Consider the following 21,703-nt stretch of genomic DNA (forward strand, 5'->3'; position numbering starts at 1 on the left):
TGGAGTTACATTTTCAGGGACACAGAGGGGATGATCAGCAATTCTCCCACTCCAAGAGCCTTCTGCACATGTGGCAAGCTAAAAGTAGTCAGTAAATGAAACACATTGCTCTTCCCATTCATGTTTCCCAAGTTGCTGAGTTGAGCTCCACTTTAAGTGTCTTAAGCTGTCATAAAAAATACAGGTTGTTCTGACTTCCTGCCATGACAATGGGCACATTGCATACAGACAGCAAGACCTATGCCAGCTGATCCCACCAATATTTGAACAGTCTCCCCTAACCCTACATATATAATCACCTTCCGTCATGAGTTGGCTGCCCAGTGTGAAATTCTACATTATGGTACCTTGCCAACCATTTGGTTAACATTGGCAGTAGAGTTGACGGGGGCCAGGAACATGCACACAGATCCAAGGCTCTCACACACTTGAACAATTAATAGGCGGGAGCATCATCGGAAGAGGCCCTTGAGGAATCCTGCTGCCATCAGTCTATGCAAAGGATGTACGCAGAACTCAGAGCAATCATTCCACAAACAGGTTTCTCAAGTCATACGTAACTGCCATGTGCAACTATAGTTAAATGAAACCACTCTGCTGTCATGAATTTAGGTTTGCCATCACAAATTGCAGCGAACCAAGAAATGAGTTTATCATATGATAATCATCATGCCAATAGCAACATGATGGGTTTTTACAAGGGGCGGGGGCGGGAAATGTACACATCCGAAAGGGAAGCAGCTGCAGACATGGTTTCCCAAAGCCTTTCTTCCAAAGCCTTGTACCATATTGTAGCATGTCCCATTTCGTTGTTACTTCTTTCATAAATGACTTGAATGAAGTCCGGCGACTCTAGATCTAACTGCAATGCTGAGCTAACGGGAGGCTGAAACGAGTTAGGATAAATGTGTGTGATCCACTGCTGCAGTTCTAAGCATATTAAGAGCCAATGAAATAATAAAGCATCATATACTAGGAAAACATCACATTCACCTGCAAATACTGAGAAGAACTTTACTGAGAAGAACTTTAATGATTACTAATGGAACTGTGAAATACTTCAATAAAGCGAATCACCCGAGGGCACAAATAGTGTGGGTAGACCCTTCTTCGTAGGACAAGCAGATACAAAAAGCGGACAAGCAGATCAGTATTTCGCACTGTGTTTATTGAATAACCTACTGTAAGATGGAGATACTTACAAATGTCAAATGGGGGCGGGGGAGGCTTCTCTGCAAGGCTAATAAAATGAACACATTGGATTCTACAACCAGAGCTTCCTCAGTAGTATTTACACAATTAGGTGGTTAAAATTTGTTTACAACACACAAAATATTGTAGATACCAAGTCGTATATAAATACAAAAAGAAAACTTCCGGATACTAATGTACACATCTAATTTTTTGCATAAACACTTTTCATTTAAATCTGTAACAAAAAGGGAACACAACATCTACTTTCATTTTGCTTAAAGTGTGACATGCCCAGACTACAGTACACTTTAGAGACATCAGTGCCCAACCAACGTACTTCCTCTGAAAAGGGGAAACACAATTCTGCACTCTAAAATCCAACTCAACCCTCTCACGAACTATTTTTCTAAAAATTATATAACTTAAAAAGCAGAATGACAAACATCCTACCAACACACACACACACACACACACACACACACACACACAGGACTCTAGACAGAATAAAAGCAATATATTGCACATAGTCTGTATTGCAATCCTGAGAACCCTTTTCACAAACAATACTGGCTTTCAGTGACTAACAGGACAAACAGCTGAATATCATATTCTAGCAGGAATCTTCAAAAAAAACCCAAACCCACAGAAATCCTGAGGGAAGCTTAATCGCACCAGTATAGTTAAGATCATGATCCCGAAGTACAGATAAGTGGAACTAAACTGCAATGAATCAATGGGACTTAAGGCAAAACATCACGTTAATCTGGCAAACCCTCCGTTCCCAAATCTGCATTTGCAGAGGTACTGCAAATGTGGAGTGTGGGAGCAGGAATAAAATCTAAGTGGCTGGGTTGAGTACTTGTCACCTATCAATTGAGTTTTCCCTCTACACCTGCCTCGACATCAGCTGTTTCCCCATCAGACAGGCTTCGCTCTTGATTTTGGTGCCTCTTAGGAAATGGGGAAGAAATTTAAATGGCTTGGGAGTAACATTTGCATGGGGGAACTGGTAGGTGGGGTAAGCAGCAGCTCCCTGTTTTATGTTCCTGCAAGTGCCTCACTACAGTTTAGGATTCCGTTTACACAGTAAAACACAGGCTTCATAATCCTTTGCTTTCTCCACCATGTGTGGCTCCACTCTCAAGTAATGGGGGAAGGGAGGGGGAGAGAGAATAAGCCTTTGGGTGTACAAGAGCTAAAATGGTGTCTCTATTAAGTGACATTGTGATTTTTAAAAATTATCAGTAGGCCTTTGCTTAAAGTAAACGGTAGCCTAATGTCTTCGCAGGCTGTAAACGAACAGCCTCAACTCTGGTTCAAGGACTGCAGCTTTTAAGACTGACCAGTTTCCAAGGTTACCTCAGGTTCCCTTACTCATGGATCCCTTTAAAAAGAAAATCAACTCCTTCCACACACATTTGTCCATATTTAGATAACTAACTCAAACGGCAAGACCAAACATACCACACTAAAAGGCAGCGATTCCTGCAATATTAAGAACATTTTGACAATGAATTGTTTTCAAGTAAACATTAATCCCTGACATAAGTTGTAAACCATGTTTTCCCACAAAATGATCATTTAGTTACTTAAGGCAGCAGCATCTTAAATATTTTAGAGGTAAAGTTAAGATTACATTTTAAGAAAAATACGATAAACTTGAGGCCCAAGTGGTGTTTTGTCTACTGATGTCTCACCAGACAAATTAAGGCAAAAGTGGTTTGACTTGTGTTCCAAGCTTAAAGTCTTGTTCTGTGAAAATTCCAGTCAAAGCACAGCAAGGAACATTCATTAAAAAAATTCCAGTGACAGTTTCAGAGGTATCAAGGAAATATAAGCCTTGTTAGTGTCAACAAAAGGCTCCAGTGTTATGAGCTGCCACTACAAACTGTGTTCACGGGAGAGCCATCATACAAGTATATCTGATGGCCAGAAGTTTCTCCAGGTTTCTGCTTTTCAGAGTACTGTTTTTAATTACAGTGTTATTTATTTCAAGTTCGTTGGCACCCCTTCTATGGAGGACGGAAGCAAGGAGAGGAAAGGGACGTGTCTACATTCCCCACCCCACCCCAATTTCAGTAAGTCACTCTTGCAAAAGTAGCATCATGAATTTCGAGGTATATTTTTGCATTTCTTCTCAGAAAAATCTTGCTTCTGCAGGAAAGGCACCCATGTTTTAAATGTTAAAAAGAAAAAAGAAAAATCAATGAGGGATTTGTTTTCGTCCAAGCTATTGGCAAGTAGTTGCTTCATTGAGCTCCTTTCTATGGTGGCAGGTGCAACTCAGTTTACATACCACCAATGTTTTCCTTCCAAGATGTACTGGTCCTGTCTCACCCCCTTCCTCTGCAGGTGCTCATCCATCAAAACAACCTGTTGTGTAAGAAGGATGCCCGCTAAAATAGCTACTGCCATAGGTCAGAGCAAGGCAGTGCCTGGGCTCCGTTGAAATGGCTACCTGCATGGTGATAGGCCCTTGAATGGACACTGTTTGCAAAACAGGCTGAAAGCTGGCCTGCAGGGTGGAGTAGGAATGCAGGGAATCGCTATGGTGGCCCGAGGCAAGGCCACTCAGTCGAGGAGCTTGTAAAGAGTCCCGGTAAGCCGAGCACAGATCCTGGATTGGGGAGTGGAACTGCGGAACAACAGCCGAATGCTGGGCCAGGGGATGATAACGCGATTGCTGGAAAAGAACTTGAGTCGGGGTTTGAAGGGTGAGGCTTTCCACAACTTGCTGCTGCTGCTGCAACAGCTTCACACGATCCTTTTCCTTGTTGGCTTCTTTGATGTCCTTATCATGAGCTCTGTTAGATAAAAATAAAATCACACACAAGCTTAAAGACCAGGGTTTTGAAACAGAAAAAAATAAAATGTGACAGGTAAGTAACTAGCAATCGCTGGGGTTTTTGGGGGGACTACAACTCCCATCATCCCTAGACCAGTTGTCAGGAATGATGGGAATTGTAGTTCAAAAACAGCTGGAGACCCAGGTTTGGGAAACACTGCTCTACACCTATGTCTGGGAATGCTCCAGGCCGTTTGGCAGGCATGGAATGTTTTAGAATCATGTTTCCAAAAGCCGCACTGAAAATTATAGTATTTACAATAAAGTTACAGACACCAAAATACCATTTGCCATCTTACGTCCTAGATCAGCAATGAGAAATTAGTAGACCAGGGTCTGGATGTGTGTACCAGACCTTTTAAAGAAAAGGAATGGGCCACCAAATTTAGCCATGTCATAAATAACTGCGCTCATCTGCACAGAAAGGGAACAAGGTTTCCCAGTGGGCTTACCAGCTCTACCACTGAGGCTTTTTGGATCTTTGCATGAGTATTATTAATAAGGCAGGCAGCTATGTCAACTGTAAATAGCTAGGGCACCGGGGACGCTACATGTTTGCAGTCAACATGGAGTCACACCACATAGATGTTAATGTTTGAAATTCTGCCCGCATAATTTGATGTATTAGTCGCCTGAAAAAACAAACACATAAATAAAACAATGTTCATCAGGTGGCTGTTTTTATTCAAAACTTACACAAGCATGAGTTCGATACATGGAGCAAGATGCTCCCAGGAATAACACGTTAACAGCTGGAGCTGTGCGGTCCAAGAAGGAGAAACCTCAAGACAGATGCGCGAGGCTCCCACACAAGCAGCAGCAACGAGAGAAGGCCGGAATGAGAGAAAAACATGATCTGGAAGAAAAGGAATTTCAAAATTAGGCCCAGCACCTTCATCCATAAATGGCAAGACTTTGTCAACTTCTTCCAATAAGTCTGGCAGCAGGCTAATGTGATGTATAAGCCTTCTGGCTGGAGACTAAGACACCACAATGACAGCTTTGGCTCAAGAGAGAGCAAGTCAACTTAGGTCAGCATTTCTTGCAAGCAATGCCACTAAATCTACTGTGGTCTCTTTGTGTGTGCAGTGCAACTTTTATTATGGGCAATAACTCAGGCTTCGATGGGCGCTCTTAACCCAGCATCTGACAGATCGTTGCCATCTGATCTCAGATTTTATAGACCGTTTAAGACTGCAATCATACTGGAAAGAAAACGCCATTAAACTCCGTGGGCTTTACTTCCAGACAAACATGCAGTACTGCATGCCAAGTATTGCCTGGCTTTAAGATCCAAATATGGCATATTTCGTTTTTATATTTTGCAATGGCTTAGGGGCAAAATTGAGGAAATGTGGCTTTTACTGGTTCTCAAATTTGCTTCTTCCTTGTGGGGTGGCAAAAGCTTACTATCCCAAGTTGTAGAAGCAAAGGTTGGCTTCTTTGCTCTGAGGTAAGCAGTGGCAAACATAGGGTTGAAATCACACTTCTTCCACAAAAAGACAACAACCAACTCCTATGGAGCTGCAGGGTAGAGGGGAAATGGATGAAAATCACATTTCCAGCTTCCCTTCAACAGGAGAATCCTGAGAGTGGAATTCTACTTGTGGCAGCCTCTACCCAGCCCCCATATATTAAAACTAGTTGTGGGTTAGCTTGGTCCAGAGTATGCCTAACCCCAAAACAAGGCCTCAAAGAGCAAGAATTCCCTTTGCCAAAGCCTGAGCTTTGATTTCATGCCTTTTCTAAGGTGAGGCAAATATTTTTGTGCATTAAACGCAATGTTTCCCCATATCCAAGGACTGCTATAATCCTGATAGAGGCTACTGCAAGGCAGACATGTGCCTTGGGCCTCTGGATCAATAAATTACCTTGCAGTGAGACTTCTAGGAAATAGTGAGAATATTTCTCCATGAAAGCTCTGACTTTGGTCACGGACGTGATAGGCCAGCCATTGTGCAGATCGCTCTCACTAACAGAGGCAAAGAGGTAGTAATCAATGTAATGCGCTGGGGTTGGCAGACAGAGATTCCAGTTAAAAGTTTCCAGGAGCAGAAGTTCCATCTTCAGCAGGTCTTTCTTGGTTAGCGCCAGGTTAAGGCTGCACATGTAGGCAAAGCTGTTCAGCTGGTCCAGTTTGGGCACCTTGTCCTCCTTCTCTTCAAACTTGCCTATTGAAAAGAAAGAACAAGCCACTTGAGTTCAAGGCATTCTCTCCATCTAGATTTACTGAACTCAGCTAGAAGCCAATGCTGAAAAACCCAAAATTCAGAGATTTATCAGCCAGCCGTTGCCACTGCATGAGATAAACTGTAGTCCAGGCATAGGCAAACTCGGGCCTCCAGATGTTTTCGGACTACAAATCCCATAATCCCTGACCACTGGTCCTGTTAGCTAGGGATGATGGGAGTTGTAGTCCTAAAACATCTGGAGGGACGAGTTTGCCTATGCCTGCTCTAGTCAAACACAAATAGTACAGAATACAAAATTATGGGAGGTTTGGAAAAGCATGCAGTCCACTTTCAGTGATGAGACAACATGGAAGAAAACTAGAGCAGCTCACAATGTGTGAAAGCAATGTATTATTTTACATAAATATGCAATACAGTACATAACCAAGACCAGCACATATGGAAAAATGCTGGCCCACACTTCAAAGAAAAAGGAGGAAAATACACGTTATGTTCAATCTGGTTATCTGATTATACACTTTTATTTTATGTCAACTATTACTAATAGGAAAGTGCGATTTAAACAACTATCCCAACCCTTCCAACAGGCACTGCTCAACATTTAAATTTATAGGCCTTGGAAGAACCCAGTCCAGTCTCTACTTTAACAAATTCCAAAAATTCTTTTTCCTCCAGTTTGACAAGTTTCTTTTATTTGCTATCAATATTTTTCCAGCCTAGCAGGATTTAAGATAACATGCAGTAGAAAAGTTTTCTCTCCTGCCCCGCCTTTTTGCCAGAGTGGAATACAAAGGCCAGACAATGGAGTGAGGAAGGGTAGCAGCCATAAGACACTGAACAGCTTCTGCTGCTTTTGTAGTTTTACAACCACTTCCTTATCTCCTTTCTAGATTGCTCCCTTGGAATCTAGGTGCTTCTGAAAACACTGCGGCCACCCTCATCAAGGACTGGTCTTTAAAAACAACAACAACAACTACTGTGACACAATGCTCATCACTATACAGCCTAGGACCCTCGTACGGCCTCTCCTGGTATGCCCCACGGAGGACCTTAAGGTCTGCAAATAATAACACTCTGAAGATCCCAAGCCCCAGGGAGATTAGACTGGCCTCGACCAGAGCCAGGGCCTTTTCAGCCGTGGCCCCGGCATGGTGGAACACTCTCTCACAAGAGACCAGGACCCTGCGGGATTTGACATCTTTCCACAGGGCCTGCAAGACGGAGCTGTTCCGCCAGGCCTTTGGTCGGGGTTCAGTGTGATTCTTTTTTTCTGTATAAGAATAAGCATTAAAGAGGCCTCCTAGCCTGCTCACAGGTCCTTTATAACATTTGTTCTGAATTAATTTTAAGATGTATTTTAATTAATTGATTGCCTGTTTTTATGTTCTTTGTATACTGTGTTAGTTTTATGATGTTAGCTGCCCTGAGCCCGGCTCTGGCCGGGGAACAATTAGATTATTATTATTGTTATTATTATTAAGAATAATAATAATTAATCCACCTGCAATTATTATTTTTGCCAGCTGTAGTCTTTAAAAAGAGACTTGAGAGGCTCTAACTTGCTCTTGGACCCTCTGTCGAAGATGGACACCAATTCACCATTGGCCTCAACTAGCATGGCCAGTGGTCAGAGAGGACCATGGACAGGGCACCATATTGTGGAAGGCTACTCTAAGGGTTGGTTCCGAAGTTACTCACCTGCATTTTCTCCCTTGTACAAAGCTTTGGGTTATTAGGACACGTGTCTCTCTGCAAGGCTGACAACTATGTTTTTCTAAAGGATCACTAGGTAAGTACCATATTTTTCGCCCTATAAGATGTACCAGACCACAAGACACACCTCGTTTTTGGAGGAGGAAAATAAGGAAAAATATATTCTGAATCCCAGTAGCCAGAATAGCAAGAAGGATCACTGTGCAGCGAAAGCAGTGATCCCTCTTGTTGTTCCTGGCTTCTGGGATAGCTGTGTAGCCTGCATTCGTTCCATAAGACGCCCACAACATTTCCCCTTACTTTTTAGGAGAGAAAAAGTGAGTCTTATAGAGCAAAAAATACGGTAAATAAAAAGGGCTGCAGTTTGAGAATGAACTGGCACAGTATCTGCTCTCCATGAATATAATATGGCAGGGATCACAGATGCCCTCTAAATGTAACAGGAACCCCTTTCCATGGGCTCAATCCACAATTATCAAGTAATATTTAAATGTCAATGTGATGGGCACCACAGGCTCTGAATAATACAGTAATGCAAGGGGTGATCTGAAGGAAAAGCATCACCCACGGCCTCATTTAAAGGGCGTAAAAATGAACCTGTTACTCTCTGTAACAGCTGAGAATCCCTTTTCTCTTAAGCACAGCTTGAAACTTAAGGCTCCTCCCCATACAAGCAAAAGAGAAGTACATCACTGCAGGAAATTCTAGGCAAAGTTGTTGATACTCTGTTCTAAAAGCAACTGCAAAGAGCAATAGTCAACTATATCATACTCCTCTGGGCAGGACCAATAGTCTTTCCCTGTTCCATGGTTTCAAAAATGCTTTAGATGGTACCTGCTCAAAATAAACAACCTAAAATTAATGAACTGAAATAAAAATGTTTCCATCGGCTTAGGGCATTTAACCGATAAACAGCTTACTTGTCCCCCCACGGACAAGTAATAACTGCAACTGCATGTATGCATTAACAGGCAAGCTTACTCACTTGCAAGGAGGAGGCAGGCAATCGAGATGACACAGAGCTGTTTGACAGCAACATCATGGCGGTCCATAAAGAGATCCAGCAAGTACACGGCAAGGTGTCGGGCTGTGGGGCAGAGCTGGCAGCGGCTACTGAGGATGGCCAAGAGGTCAGCAAAATAGCGCCGCATCCCGATTTGTGGAGAATGGGCCTTGTACACGGGCAGCTTCAGCTCCTATGGCAACACAAAGGAGGGGGAGGAGAGAAAGAGAGAGAGAGAGAGAGAAGGGGTATTAACATGAATATCCATTTCAGAAGCCAAAATCCACAGATCACCATCCACCACCTGTTCTGGCAAGTGCTTAGCAACTAACGCAATAAAAAGCAACCCAGCTCTTGTTCTGGGTGAATATCCAACCTGTTTTGAAAGACAATGCAACTTGTGACAACTATTCATACTCCTGAGAATCAGGCAATGGGCAGGGGGAGAGCCACACTAAACAACAACAACAACAACAACAACAACAACCCACCATCAGCTAGCAATCCCCTCCCACAGGGCTCAAGACCAGGAACCAACATTATTTTTAAAGAAATAAACAGACTGCTGCGCCCATTAAAGACCAATGCATTTATGACGGTATAACCTTTCATGGACTGCCACAATAATTGTTAGTTTTTAAGGGGAGCTATTATTTTATTTATTGTACAAATGTATAAACTGCTTGACAGCCTGAGGTCACCAAAGCAGTGTACAATACAAAGATAAAATACAAAAAATACAATATTCAAAGCATAGTTAAAATCAATCCTACAGGTGTACAATTAATTTTTCATTAACAACTGTGTCACACCTATTAGACCTGGGAAAAGCGCTCCCCCCCGTGTGTGTGTTACGGTAAAATCTGGGTGAGAGGCTGCTCTGCCACCCAGCTCATCGGACTAAGTCCGTGGGTCCCTGCGGAGGAAAATGAGCTCAGCCGGAGACAGGAGCAAGCCGCAGAAGATCCAAGTTTATTGCGCAACAGGTTCAAGGCGAGATTGAACAGTGAGAAAGGGGTGACATTAACTTTTGAAACTTCCCTCCATGCCCCAGAATACAGTGCAAAACACATCCCAGTTACATCATGAATACATTAAGAAGAGGTTGGGTTACACAGGATTAATATATGGAGGAGGGAGGGGGGAATATGCAGAGCTGGAGATATGCGCAGATAAGCACATCCTGAGTACAGGTGATGAGAAGACAATGGTCCATGTACTGGCATTGCCTGGAGGAAAGGCTTGGCAGAGTGATTTGACAGGATTAGGGTCTTGACACCTTGCTTGAGGGATTATGGAGGACAGGGGAGGTGTCATGGAGTCCTAGAGAAATTGAGCAAATTGGCACGTTGATTTTCTATGAATTTTATAGATTTTAGTCCCTTTTGACATTGACAATTGGAAATAAATGGATATATTGTAGCGAAGAAGAAGGTGAAGAAGACATGCCCCCCCTTCCGTATCAGTGTGTTTTGGATTAAACATCTCAATCCTGCTCAGGGCCCCAACAGCTGCTACTTACACTAGAAAACTTAAGACATGTTAATTTAGGCATTCAAGGAGTTGGCTTCAGGTCTTGTTTGGGCTAGAGGCAAATTCAGCAGAAGGTTGGAATCCAAAGGCAAATTCAAAAGAAAGTTTATCTTCCATTGTTGGCTCTCCCAAGTAAAGAATTTAGAAACCACCCATTTACGGGTTCAGAACAAGTCAATAACTTTTCAATGACTTACATAGTCATTTTGGGCACTATTTAATCAAACTGCATAAAATGAAATTGCAGCCCAGACAAGAAATTTAAAGTTGAAGACTTACAGGTCCACTGTATTAAAAGTATGAAAATGGGACGAAATTAGTTTTTAAAGGATAAGCCAGTTCATGAATTACTTCTTAACCAACTGCAAGATAAGACCTCTTACATAAAAGGACAGCACTGTAAATATTTATGTGAAGGTGAAGAGGACCCATTTCCTCAGGCAAACATGCTTATCTGTCTGTTTAGACACAAGGCCCATTCACAAGCTAACATAACAATTATTAGATGGAAGCCTCCAGTCTTGTTCCAAGAGGCAACATCTCATTTGACCTCAGCAGATTCCAGATGAAGGTTTTAAAAACATCCCAGGCAGGGATGGAGTTGAGCTGGCTGTATTTGAAGGATCCAGCTTTCCAGAAAAGTTGTTTTAAACCAAAACACGCCACCTTTCAACTAGCAAGGAATTCTACAATGCTCACTGTACAACTCAAAACACCACCTTTACACCCCACCCTATGGACACAAATCTTCATTTACAATAAATGAAGATCCGTAGGCCGACAATGTACCACAACATAGAAACCATGTGCATACATTCTCTTTCCAAAATGACCTGTGCATCCGAGATCACACATCAACTGAACGCACACAAAATGGCCGCCACCTGTACTGACACACCATTTGGTACAGGACTGGGCATCATTCTGCCATCACTCCTCCACACACATTTGGCATTTCTAAATGAGAACTAATGTTATGTGAAGTCAGTAGGGCAGGGATGGGGAACGTGTGCTCCTCCAGATTATGGTGGACAACCAACTCCCAGCAGCCCCAGCCAGCATGACTAGCAGTCAGGGATGATGGGAGCTGTAGTTCAACATCAGGAGAGCCACAGGTTTCTCATCTCAGCAGTATGGACACCATCACATCATCTGCTGGGCACTCAATAAATACTGTAGGCACTATCCAACACCGACTGCGCCAGGGAACACAACACAGATTTCCCTCCCTCTGCTGCCCACATCTGCTTTGAAGGGCCTGCCAAATCTTCAAAAAGAGATCTGGTGCTGAATGAAGGGGAGGAGGAAAAGCCTAGCAGCGCAAGAGTAAGTTTGTTGCACAACAAGCTGACACGGAAGGCATGGCAATTTGGGTAAACGAAGGCATCCTACGTAAATATATTGCGTTATTTAAAGCCGACACTGCTTGTGGGTTACTGGGGAAAGATTGTGTTTACTGTACAATAAAGCATAAGGCACAAAAGCAGGCTTAAAAGCACATACAAATGAACCGAATGCCCTACACATTGCATGGGTATATGAACAAGTTTTGATCCCCCAGACTGCTGCCACTTGAAAGCATTGTTTTGTTTGCCTTCTGATGTCTCCAGTCACCAGTCCACTTACCTGGGATAACTACATGGTGGCTTTTGAAGGATTAAGTTCCAATGTAAACCTTACCAATCCCTACTTGCTTCAAAGCTTTGTGAAACTCAGCCCAGGCTGTTGCCATGCCTTGATAGACACTGAAACTGGCGTGGAGTCCCTCTCCCTCATGCGATGACAGGAGGAAGAGCTGCCTGTCCCCAACCCCTAGTCTGTTGTTGCTGCCGTTCACATGCCTAAAACTACTTGCAGAGGTTCCTTGTGCAATTTAGGAACCAGACATTTTGCCACTCCACTGAGTGCAGTGCGGATGGACACAGCACCATGACATCACGAGTCCAGGGGTTCACAAACTGTTTCCAATGAGTTTCACTCAGGTAATCCATACCATACTTATGGATTTGGGTTGAAGATAGGAGATGGAACGGCCATCACATTAAATGCTGATAAGCATTTTTTATTATTTGTATTTTATCTTGCTTCTTTTATTACTTGCACTTTAGTTACGTATTGCAATTTGAACCCACGGAATACAATTAATATATAACACAAGTTGCAAGAAAAGGACCATTAAAAACCCTCTAGCACCTACCAAAGAGCCTTACAATTGCTACAACAGACAGAAATATCATTAAGCGAGAGTTGAAGAATAATGGAGATGGGATTCTTTATTCAAAATCCAGAAAAGTTGCTGGACTCCGTTGTTTTACTGTATTGTTTTCTTTATTGGAAATAAGTGTGTGGTTGTTATTGTTTTTTGAAAAATAAACTTTTTTTTTACGGTGACATCTGCCTCCATCCTCTTGTTTGATGTCAGAAAGGGTTACATATACAAAACTAAGATGATATATCCTTCAAATACCGTACTTTTTTTCCGTGTATAACATGCCCCAGTGTATAAGAAAATGGCAAATTTAGAAAATGGCACAAAGTTTTTTTTTCTGGGGGTGGGAGGGGGAGTGCAGTAAATAACCCGACAGTTGCAATCGCTCACGTTGCTCGCTAACAATCGCTCAAGTCTGCAACAAGCAGATGCCCGATTGCCAAAAGCGTAAGGAAATCGCAAGCACAATTGACACAGCGGCAGCCAATCCAGAGCAACCCTTGAAACAACAACCAATCACACACCAAAGACAATCTGCAGCTTGTGGCTGCAACCAATCACCCGTCACCCCTACCCACTATCCATGCATAAGACGACCCCAGTTTATTTTTTACATAAACCTTGTCTAATACACGGAAAAGTATGGTATATATAAAAAGTAGCAGCTTAAAGACAACCAAGTATTACATAACTCTCTCCTTTAAGCCTTGGGGCCAATTCACAGGTGGCATTTTTCGTTGTGTACAGGTTAAAAATTAGAATGTGTATGTCTTAAAATACACACACAGTACCAATTCCTAGTGCAGGATACTCTCTTTCAATGGGCTGTCAGCTCTCTGCCGTGTGTGTATGCCATGTGGGAAACACAAGTGAACCAACCCTTGGATAAGATTTTTTCTCTGGCTAGCTGAGACACTCAGGGGCTTTTGTTGTTCTTGGCCAGGGATAGGCAACCCAAGGCCTGTGGGCCAGATGCGGCCCAATCGCCCAAGGACGGTCCAGGAATCAGTGTGTTTTTTACATGAGTAGAATGTGTCCTTTTATTTAAAATGCATCTCTGGGTTATTTGTGGGGCATAGGAATTCGTTCATTCCCCCCCTCCAAAATATAGTCCGGCCCACCACATGGTCTGAGGGACAGTGGACCTGCCCATTGCTCTTGGCAAACCATCCAAACTATCTACTGTTGAGAAGGGACAGGTGTGCCAAATGATAACAAAATCAAATTATAATGAAATCCTGACATTTGCTCATTATTTCCCAGGATTTAAAAGGACCCAGGGCAACCGTCTATTGTGGCATTTCATTCAGCTATATATATAAAAGTTACACACAAAGACAAAGCTATACATAATTTTCTTTCCAAAGAAAACACACAACAATTCAAGTTACTTTTCCTGTGTAAATTTCACCTTGAACAAGTATATTCACTTTGACATATTCCAATTGTAAGCAAAGAACACAATGAACAATGGAAAAATACAAGCCAAAGGAAGGTGTAGGAGGGGGTGAGAAATATATGCCCTGCAGCCTATTGCTATTGCCTGTTTTGTGTGGGCTGGTGGAGGGTTCTGAGAATTACTGGTTTTCCTTTTGTGAAAAGATCTTCCATTGTGTCCATGACAATTTCTTAGATTACCCTCATGCTTCAAGGCTTACCCATGCCAGAATGTGTATGTTATCCTCAACAATGCTTTGTGAAAGATCACTAAAGATTTTACATACGTCCACACTTTTAACATAATTATCACCACCTGTATTTCCGACATCTCCATTTCCCTCTAACTTCATGGCTAACCTCTTTCTCTTTCTTTCTTTCTTTCTTTCTTTCTTTCTTTCTTTCTGCATATAAACCTGTCAACTCAGGATGATGCGTCATACATCTAGTGAAGCAGGCTGTAGTTGACAAAAGCTTACGCCATAATAAATTTTGTTAGGTCTTTAAAGTGCCACAAGGCTTTTGGTTAATTTGAGACGCAACACTCGACATGCAGACACTCCCTCCATACTTGCAAATAGCAGGAACATGAACCTAAGACACATTTCCCCCAAGTCATGCTTGACACCTGTTCAAGGCCCTCCCTACAAAAACACTGCCTTTGCCAAGACATGGGAACAAACCCCCAGACAGAGGAAACATCTCTCACTGAGGAGGGACAGGACAAAAAGCTAGGTATAGTGGAGGACAGGAAGCTGAGCAGGCTTGCAAGGAACAGCACCTTCAGACTTCAGACCAGCACAGGTGCAGAGCACCCGCAATATTAAAGCAAGGATTTTCACCAGAACTAATAAGGAATTTAACACAGTTGAGAGACATTTCCTTGTAAATGTATATATTTCATGCTATAGGAGCTCAGAAAGGTGCATCACTGAATATGCTCAGGGAAGGGACTCTTTCAGGACAAACCTATACTGTCAGCTTTATCACAACTCCCTGACACATTTGCAAGGCAATATCCCTTTCACACATATCCTTCTTAGAATGAATGTGTCCTAATCAAGTCCCCACTGAAAAGTTGCTTTCATATGGCCCTCTTCCTTGTCTGCGTCACCACACCCTTTTCCATAAAAGCTGCTGATCCTAACCACACATTTTCTTGCAAACAAATCCAATTGACTCCAAATAACTGTCTTTAGGACTAGGCCTCAGTCTCCTGCTTTAAACTATCTATGCACTCCCTCTTTAATCTACAGTGACTACTTATCAGCTTTTGCAAGAGAGTTGAAGACAGTGAGCCAATCTTTTTAGCATGCAATTCAGGCTCTCATCCACCTTGAAAAATAATTTGGCTGAATGTATCAATTTAAGATTTGTTTTGTTTTGTTTTCCAACAGCACACTACATGGGAGCAGGATAGGAATCAACACTATCAATGGAGTCCAGAGTAATTACATATTGCTTTCTTCTAGAGGTAGATGGGGGACGACGACGACGAAAGCGACCTATTCAGTATCTTTCTTCCATACAGCGCAACCAAGGTGTAAGGTGCAATGTACTTCTAACTTGCTCCCATTTAAAGCGCATTGAGGACTGCAGTCTTTCACTGTAAGAATCAACCACCATGGAAAAAAGTTTTGGACTCAGCAAAGGCAGAGCAGGTAAGAGTGCAGAGACAGGGAGGCTAACTGACCTTCAACCTCAAAGTCTGATGAATCTCGGCTGCAAGGTCTCCTTTCCACCATGGCTCTTCCATCTTTAGACTTCCCATCCAAAACCTGGTCTGGGGGGAAAGGCAATACCTAGGTAGGGAGAAATAAACAGTGAACCAGATTAACCAACATTTTCTACCTAGTCAAGTTGTTTATGGGTTGTACCCCAACAGCCCCATCCTACGGAAATCAAGAGGCTTCAGGGCACATGTCCCTGCATGGGATCTGGCTGTTATTAAGTTCTTTTGGCTGAGACCTTTTAGTTGTAACATCCTTCACCTTCCTCGCCTCCCCCCGCCCAAAGAGAGAGGGCAAGGGAAAAGGGCAATTACATCTACGTTTACTACCGGGGTCCAATTCAGTCAACCGAACTTCTATCAAACACCCGGGTTTTCTCCCCGCTTTATTAAATTGCAGATTTCCATGCGGCCACAGTCGCCCAAGGAATCTCGGCGGCCACAGGTCTGCCTTACCTGCAAGACGGGTCCCTCCCCCTCCCCGCGCCCTTTCCTTTTGCAGAAAAGCCGCCAAGGACGCCTCCATCTGCACCAGCCCATCCGAAGGGAGGGCACCTGAGAGATCTACTACCTCCTCGCCGCGACCACTTCTTTGCAGAGATCTCACCAAGGCTGTTACCTTGACTACCTCCAAAGATTTGGGAACAAACCTCTCCCTCTCTCCCCCCCCCCTTCCCGGTCTGCTACTCATAACTGCACAACTTCTTTGTTTAAAGGCAGGCTACGTTTAATTAAAAAGAGCTATAACTGCAAGTTGCACGACACGCCCCCCCCCCGCAGTCCGCAACTCCCCAGAAAGTGCGAAGACGGCGCCCGCCCACGCAGCGCTTACCTTTTTGCGTCTCTTCGCCCTCCAAACCGGGATCCCCAGCCTTTGTCCTACCCGGCATCCAGCTATTTCTTGCTGGAAAAATACTGCAGCCCAGGCAGAAGGGGGAGCATTTAAACTTATCTCTCTGCGCGCGCCCCCCCCTCCGCCACCAGTTCCCCAGTGTTGAACTTAGAGTCTGGCGGGAGGGGCGGAGGTGAGATGCATATCCGCCCCCCTCTCGCTCCCCGCGGTGTAGCTGGTGGAGGAGGGCGAGAAGGTGATCTCCCCGCCCTTTAGCCGCTTCTCTCCTCCTCCTCCCTCCCTCCCTCCCCCCGCAGATCCTGCTCTGGATGGAAGATCCCAGGAGGAGGAGGGGGAGATTACACGCCGGCGCCGCACTGCGCACGCGCGCGCACACCGCGGAGCCCTTTCGCTTCTTTCCGTACAGCAGCCTTCCCGCGCTCCTTTTCGCGCGGGGGAGTCCCGCTCGCTTGCTCGCTCATTCATTCATTTGTCTGCCCGCCCTTGGACTTCCTCTGAAGCCAAGGCTGCCAAGGCTACCGCCGCCCGAGCCCCTCTCCCCTGTCCAGACCCTCTCGGCGCTGCTGCTGCTGTTGCTGCTGCTCCGCTTCTCCTGCGGGGCAATTTAAAGAGGCGCCCAAACCGCAGCTTCATTCAAAGCGAACTAATCCAGGCAAGGGGTCCGAGGCACTAACTGGTGTAGGATCGACTCGGTTGTAGTCCGAGGGAAGAGGCTCTTGCCGTAATAGGTGCTCGTCTCCCACCGCTGTAAGCGGGATCGTGCCCCAATCCTCCAAAACTGGCCCAGTTCAAAGCTCAGCTGGGCTTGCGGGATTCCTCCCTTCCCCAATACGTAATAATAATAAGCTGCATTTAAAGGAGAATGTAATGCCGGCCCCAACACATTTTCTTGCCGTATTAAGAAAGCAAATTCTAGTCCTTCTTACTTGGGAACAAGCCTCATTTTAATACAACAGAACTTATTTCTCCCATCCAAGTACTAACCAGGCCCGACCCTGCTTAACTTCCGAGATCGGACGGGATCGGGTGCATTCAGGGTGGTGTGGCTGTAGGCACAACAGAACTTATTTCTGAGTAGATATGGTTTAGGTTTGCACTGTCGATCCATGCAACAGGTCCTTTTAAACTGTTTTTACATAGTGTTTTAATTTACGTCACCCATCCTAGGACCTTAGGGCGAAGGGCAGGTAATAACAATAGCAATTTATCTGTTATCAGATGTTGGGAAAGCTGGACTTGGATGTGAAAGCACTGAGCCCAGTGTAATCACTTATCATTTTAAAAGCTGCTCTGCCAGGTGGGAGGCTTCCAAGCCGTATCCGGAGAAAATGCCAGATTTAAATTTGGTCCTTCTGCATGTAAAGCAGGTACTCTTCCATAGAGAGATGGCCCCTCCTTCTAAGACAAAAATAGGAAAAGGCAAAGCCACACCAAGACTTCAGTCACCGGTCAAAAGTGTCATGCGTGTAGTAGAAACGCGGTGGAATGCACGGGGAGATGCTGTGAGTTGTAAAAAAGAACCACTCACAAATATTAAATGCTGTAGAAGTGCATTCAACTGTTGAAGAAGAAAGTACCAGGTCAGATGATGGCGTGCTGCCTGATACTTTTCAATCGTTTTCCTTCCTGTGCTTTCGGAATCCATCCTTCTAGAACCTGACAACACACAGGTCTACCTCCAAACCAAAGGACCGAATATACAGTACAGCAATGTGGCATGAAGCTCAAGGCTTTAAAAGCATTTTAAACTGAAAATAGAGACAAATTAGTTAACAATTCAGTAGCTTACACAAAAGAAATTTGTGATGATCTGGGGATAGTCATGGGTTGTCAGTGCAGAAAGAAGAAACTGTTGGCAGGTGAAGAATCATGAGATGATGCTGAATTGTCATAGGAAACTGAGTTGAAGAGAGAACTGTTTCTTTCACTGAACAGAGTGATCTAAGAAATCATCAAGAGATCTCAACAGCTTCATGAACTTGCTGAAAAATATGCCTTCCTTACTCCATCGAATCTTTTGAATGATAAATATGAATGTCAACTAAATAATGGTCACGACTATGACATTAATAGGGAAGAGTTCCTCGCTGAGAGAAAAAGACTTTAGAGTTTTGTTTCTCTTGTTGCCTCACGAGACAAAACAGAGATGTGGAAGGAAAGCGACGGACCCCTTGAACTTTTGCAGTTTATTCTAAAATACAGTTTTGGGAATTTAGTTCCAAATAGAGTACCCTATCCTAGTTTATCAAGCACTCTGAAGTTTTGCAAACTGATTTGCCCTCACATGCATTTTGTGCAGCAAATCACTATTTTTGCTTCTTTACATATGGAATAAATGGGGGGGGGGGATCGTTTGCCCAAAGCAACACCTTTTCTGATTTGTTTATATTTAATGGCAGAAATATGGCTGCTTGAGAAATAATTGCATTTTTTATTCTTAAAACTGTCATGATGAATGTGCGTGCACACACACACTGGCCCTGATAAACTTTTGCCAACGTTTCTTTTCTTAGTGGCAGGCCTCGTTTTGCTTTCAATGTGAGCAGCAAAGGTGAGCAGAAAGGAAAGCTTTCCCCCGGAATGAGGATGTCATTATACAAATTCTGCTAAATTCTTGTTTCTAGGCCAGCTGTAGCAAGGGCAAAGCAGACAGTTCCTGATACAGTAAATAGGACCAGTATTAAGTTACTTGTGAAGATAGTACCTGCTGGGCGGAAGCAACCTGGACTTAGGTGTACAAGGGGGGAAAGAATGTCTGCTGATCCCGGTGATGGATAAGAGTCTGCAGGGCAGAATCATAATGCCGTACTTCTCCGCCTGAAGGGACAGTCTTCATGTGGCAAACTCCCACCTGCTTTCCAGCTGCCGAGGAACTGAGGACACTGAACAGGTGGGATATTGCATAGCTGAAGCAAGGATGGGGAAAGATTGAGAGGAATGAAACCGAATGTGTGATATCTCTCTTGGTGGGGAATACTAGAAGGATTTGGGCACTGATAGCTGTCCTGGCCCACAGAAGTGGGTGGGATTAGGAGTTAAGAAGGATGAGAAGCAATAGCTCAGGGGATTACAAACTTTGAGGCCAGCCTTCTAGTTTACTTCCTTGCTTATGGCAGATTAGACATGTAAAACCTAGAGCAATTTTTTACCTCAATTTGGAATAAAACTGCACACCAATCAACACTTAGGGAATTTCTCATGTTTCTTAAGAGCCTACCTACATGTCATGCTTGAGAAGAAAATATAACAAATTAGAGAACAGGCCACGATGGTAATCCTAGAATTCTAGAATCAGAATCTGGAGAGTAGCGTTTACTTATCGAAGACCTCGTTGCCAAGTAAACAAAAGTGCCAGCTGAGTGGAACGCAGAATCTGGTGATGCTTCTAGTGTTCACAGCAACATTAAACTTTACATTTATACTGAAACTGGAGTAATGCATTGCTTCTTTGTCGCTTATAAAATGCACAGCTAGAAGTTTATGTCTGCCTTTCCACAATTCCAATGCCATATATACACAGATGAAAACAAATTATTTCTGAAATCACATGTCATTAGTTTCCAGAGTGTAAGGCAAAACACCATCTTTGGGTAGAGTTGAGATGAATGGTGGAAAGGCTTAAAAGTGAATCATCCTTGTAACGTGTTTACAAACCCAGCAAGATAATGAGATACAAACCTCCATGGCCACTCACCCTTGGTTTATTATCGTATTCAGCTATAGACACTTTCCAGAGCCTTGCAAACTTCAGCTCCCATATCTGGTGGCATGGAAGTGGGGGTTTAAAAGTACTTGGATTTCTTTGACCTGCGGAAGGCACATAATGGCTATGTTATGTCACTGTGAGACATGTGGGCAGGAACTGACAGTAAGTATTCTGACTGCAGGAAATCTGATTTTGGGGCTCACAACATGGGAAAGGCAACAGTTTACAAAATTAAAACATTTAAAAACTCACTTTTTATTCTTATTAAAGCTTTCTATTCTTATTTTTTCTTACCACCTACCAGCAGATGCTTAATTTAAGAAATAATCAGCATTTTGCTAGGTGTGTTCAACCTTAAAGGTAAAGGGACCCCTGACCGTTACGTACAGTCGTGGACAACTCTGGGGTTGTGTGCTCATCTCGCTCTATAGGCCGAGGGAGCCAGCGTTTGTCTGCAGACAGCTTCTGGGTCATGTGGCCAGCATGACTAAGCTGCTTCTGGCGAGCCAGAGCAGCGCACGGAAACGTCGTATACCTTCCCGCCGGAGTGGTACCTATTTATCTACTTGCACTTTGACGTGCTTTCAAACTGCTAGGTTGGCAAGAGCAGGGACCGAGCAACAGGAGCTCACACCGTCACGGGGATTCGAACCGCCGACCTGATTGGCAAGTCCTAGACTCCCTTGGTTTAACCCACAGCGCCACCCGCGTCCCTTGTGTTCAACCTTACTACTATATAATAATATTGATTTTATAAATCGCAATACCCTAAAACAGTTTAAGTCAGGGGTGGGGGACCTGTGTCCCTCCCGATGTTGCCAGACTACAACACTCATCATTCTTAACCATTGGCTATGCTGCCTGGGACGCATGGGAGTTGGAGCATAGTGACCTCTGAAGGGCCACAGGTTTCCCCATTCCTGATTTAAATGGACAGAAGAGCAGCATTTTTGGGGGGGACGGACCTAAAGGTTTCTTCCACCTTTGTGAAATTAATCCAATGGCTGCAGATTTACTTCCCCATTTCTAGAGCCTCACTAAGGTACCCCCATCCCAGAGGCAAATTCACCTGCAAGGTTGACTCCTGGCATAACAAGCTCCAGTGGTGTCCCTGGAAGTAGCTAGTTTACAGAGGTGATCTTTCTTAGCGTAGTCATTGGTTGTAACTATATTGTAAGAGAGCCATCTCACATGAATTTATTGGAGAAGATAAAAGTCTTAAAATAATTACCAGGTATATGAGATCTGTAAAAAAAGGATGAACTTCCTTCTGAGTGGATCTCTGAGAA

The 21,703-nt window shown here is 43.7% G+C and overlaps 1 protein-coding gene across 1 annotated transcript; it reads right to left on the reverse strand.

The window, feature by feature from the left end:
* Positions 1–1,151: 1,151 nt before the first annotated feature.
* Positions 1,152–21,689, reverse strand: CCNJL (cyclin J like). The gene is given in 8 exon segments (XM_081899175.1): positions 1,152–3,998; positions 4,736–4,895; positions 5,911–6,210; positions 8,930–9,140; positions 15,820–15,915; positions 15,917–15,928; positions 20,403–20,515; positions 21,484–21,689. Coding segments are annotated over 8 exon segments (1,362 nt in total). The 5' UTR covers positions 21,506–21,689; the 3' UTR covers positions 1,152–3,550.
* Between the last annotated feature and the right edge of the window lie 14 nt (positions 21,690–21,703).

The sequence above is a fragment of the Podarcis melisellensis genome, assembly GCF_964234715.1.
Source record: "Podarcis melisellensis genome assembly, chromosome: 2".
NCBI lineage: Eukaryota > Metazoa > Chordata > Lepidosauria > Squamata > Lacertidae > Podarcis > Podarcis melisellensis.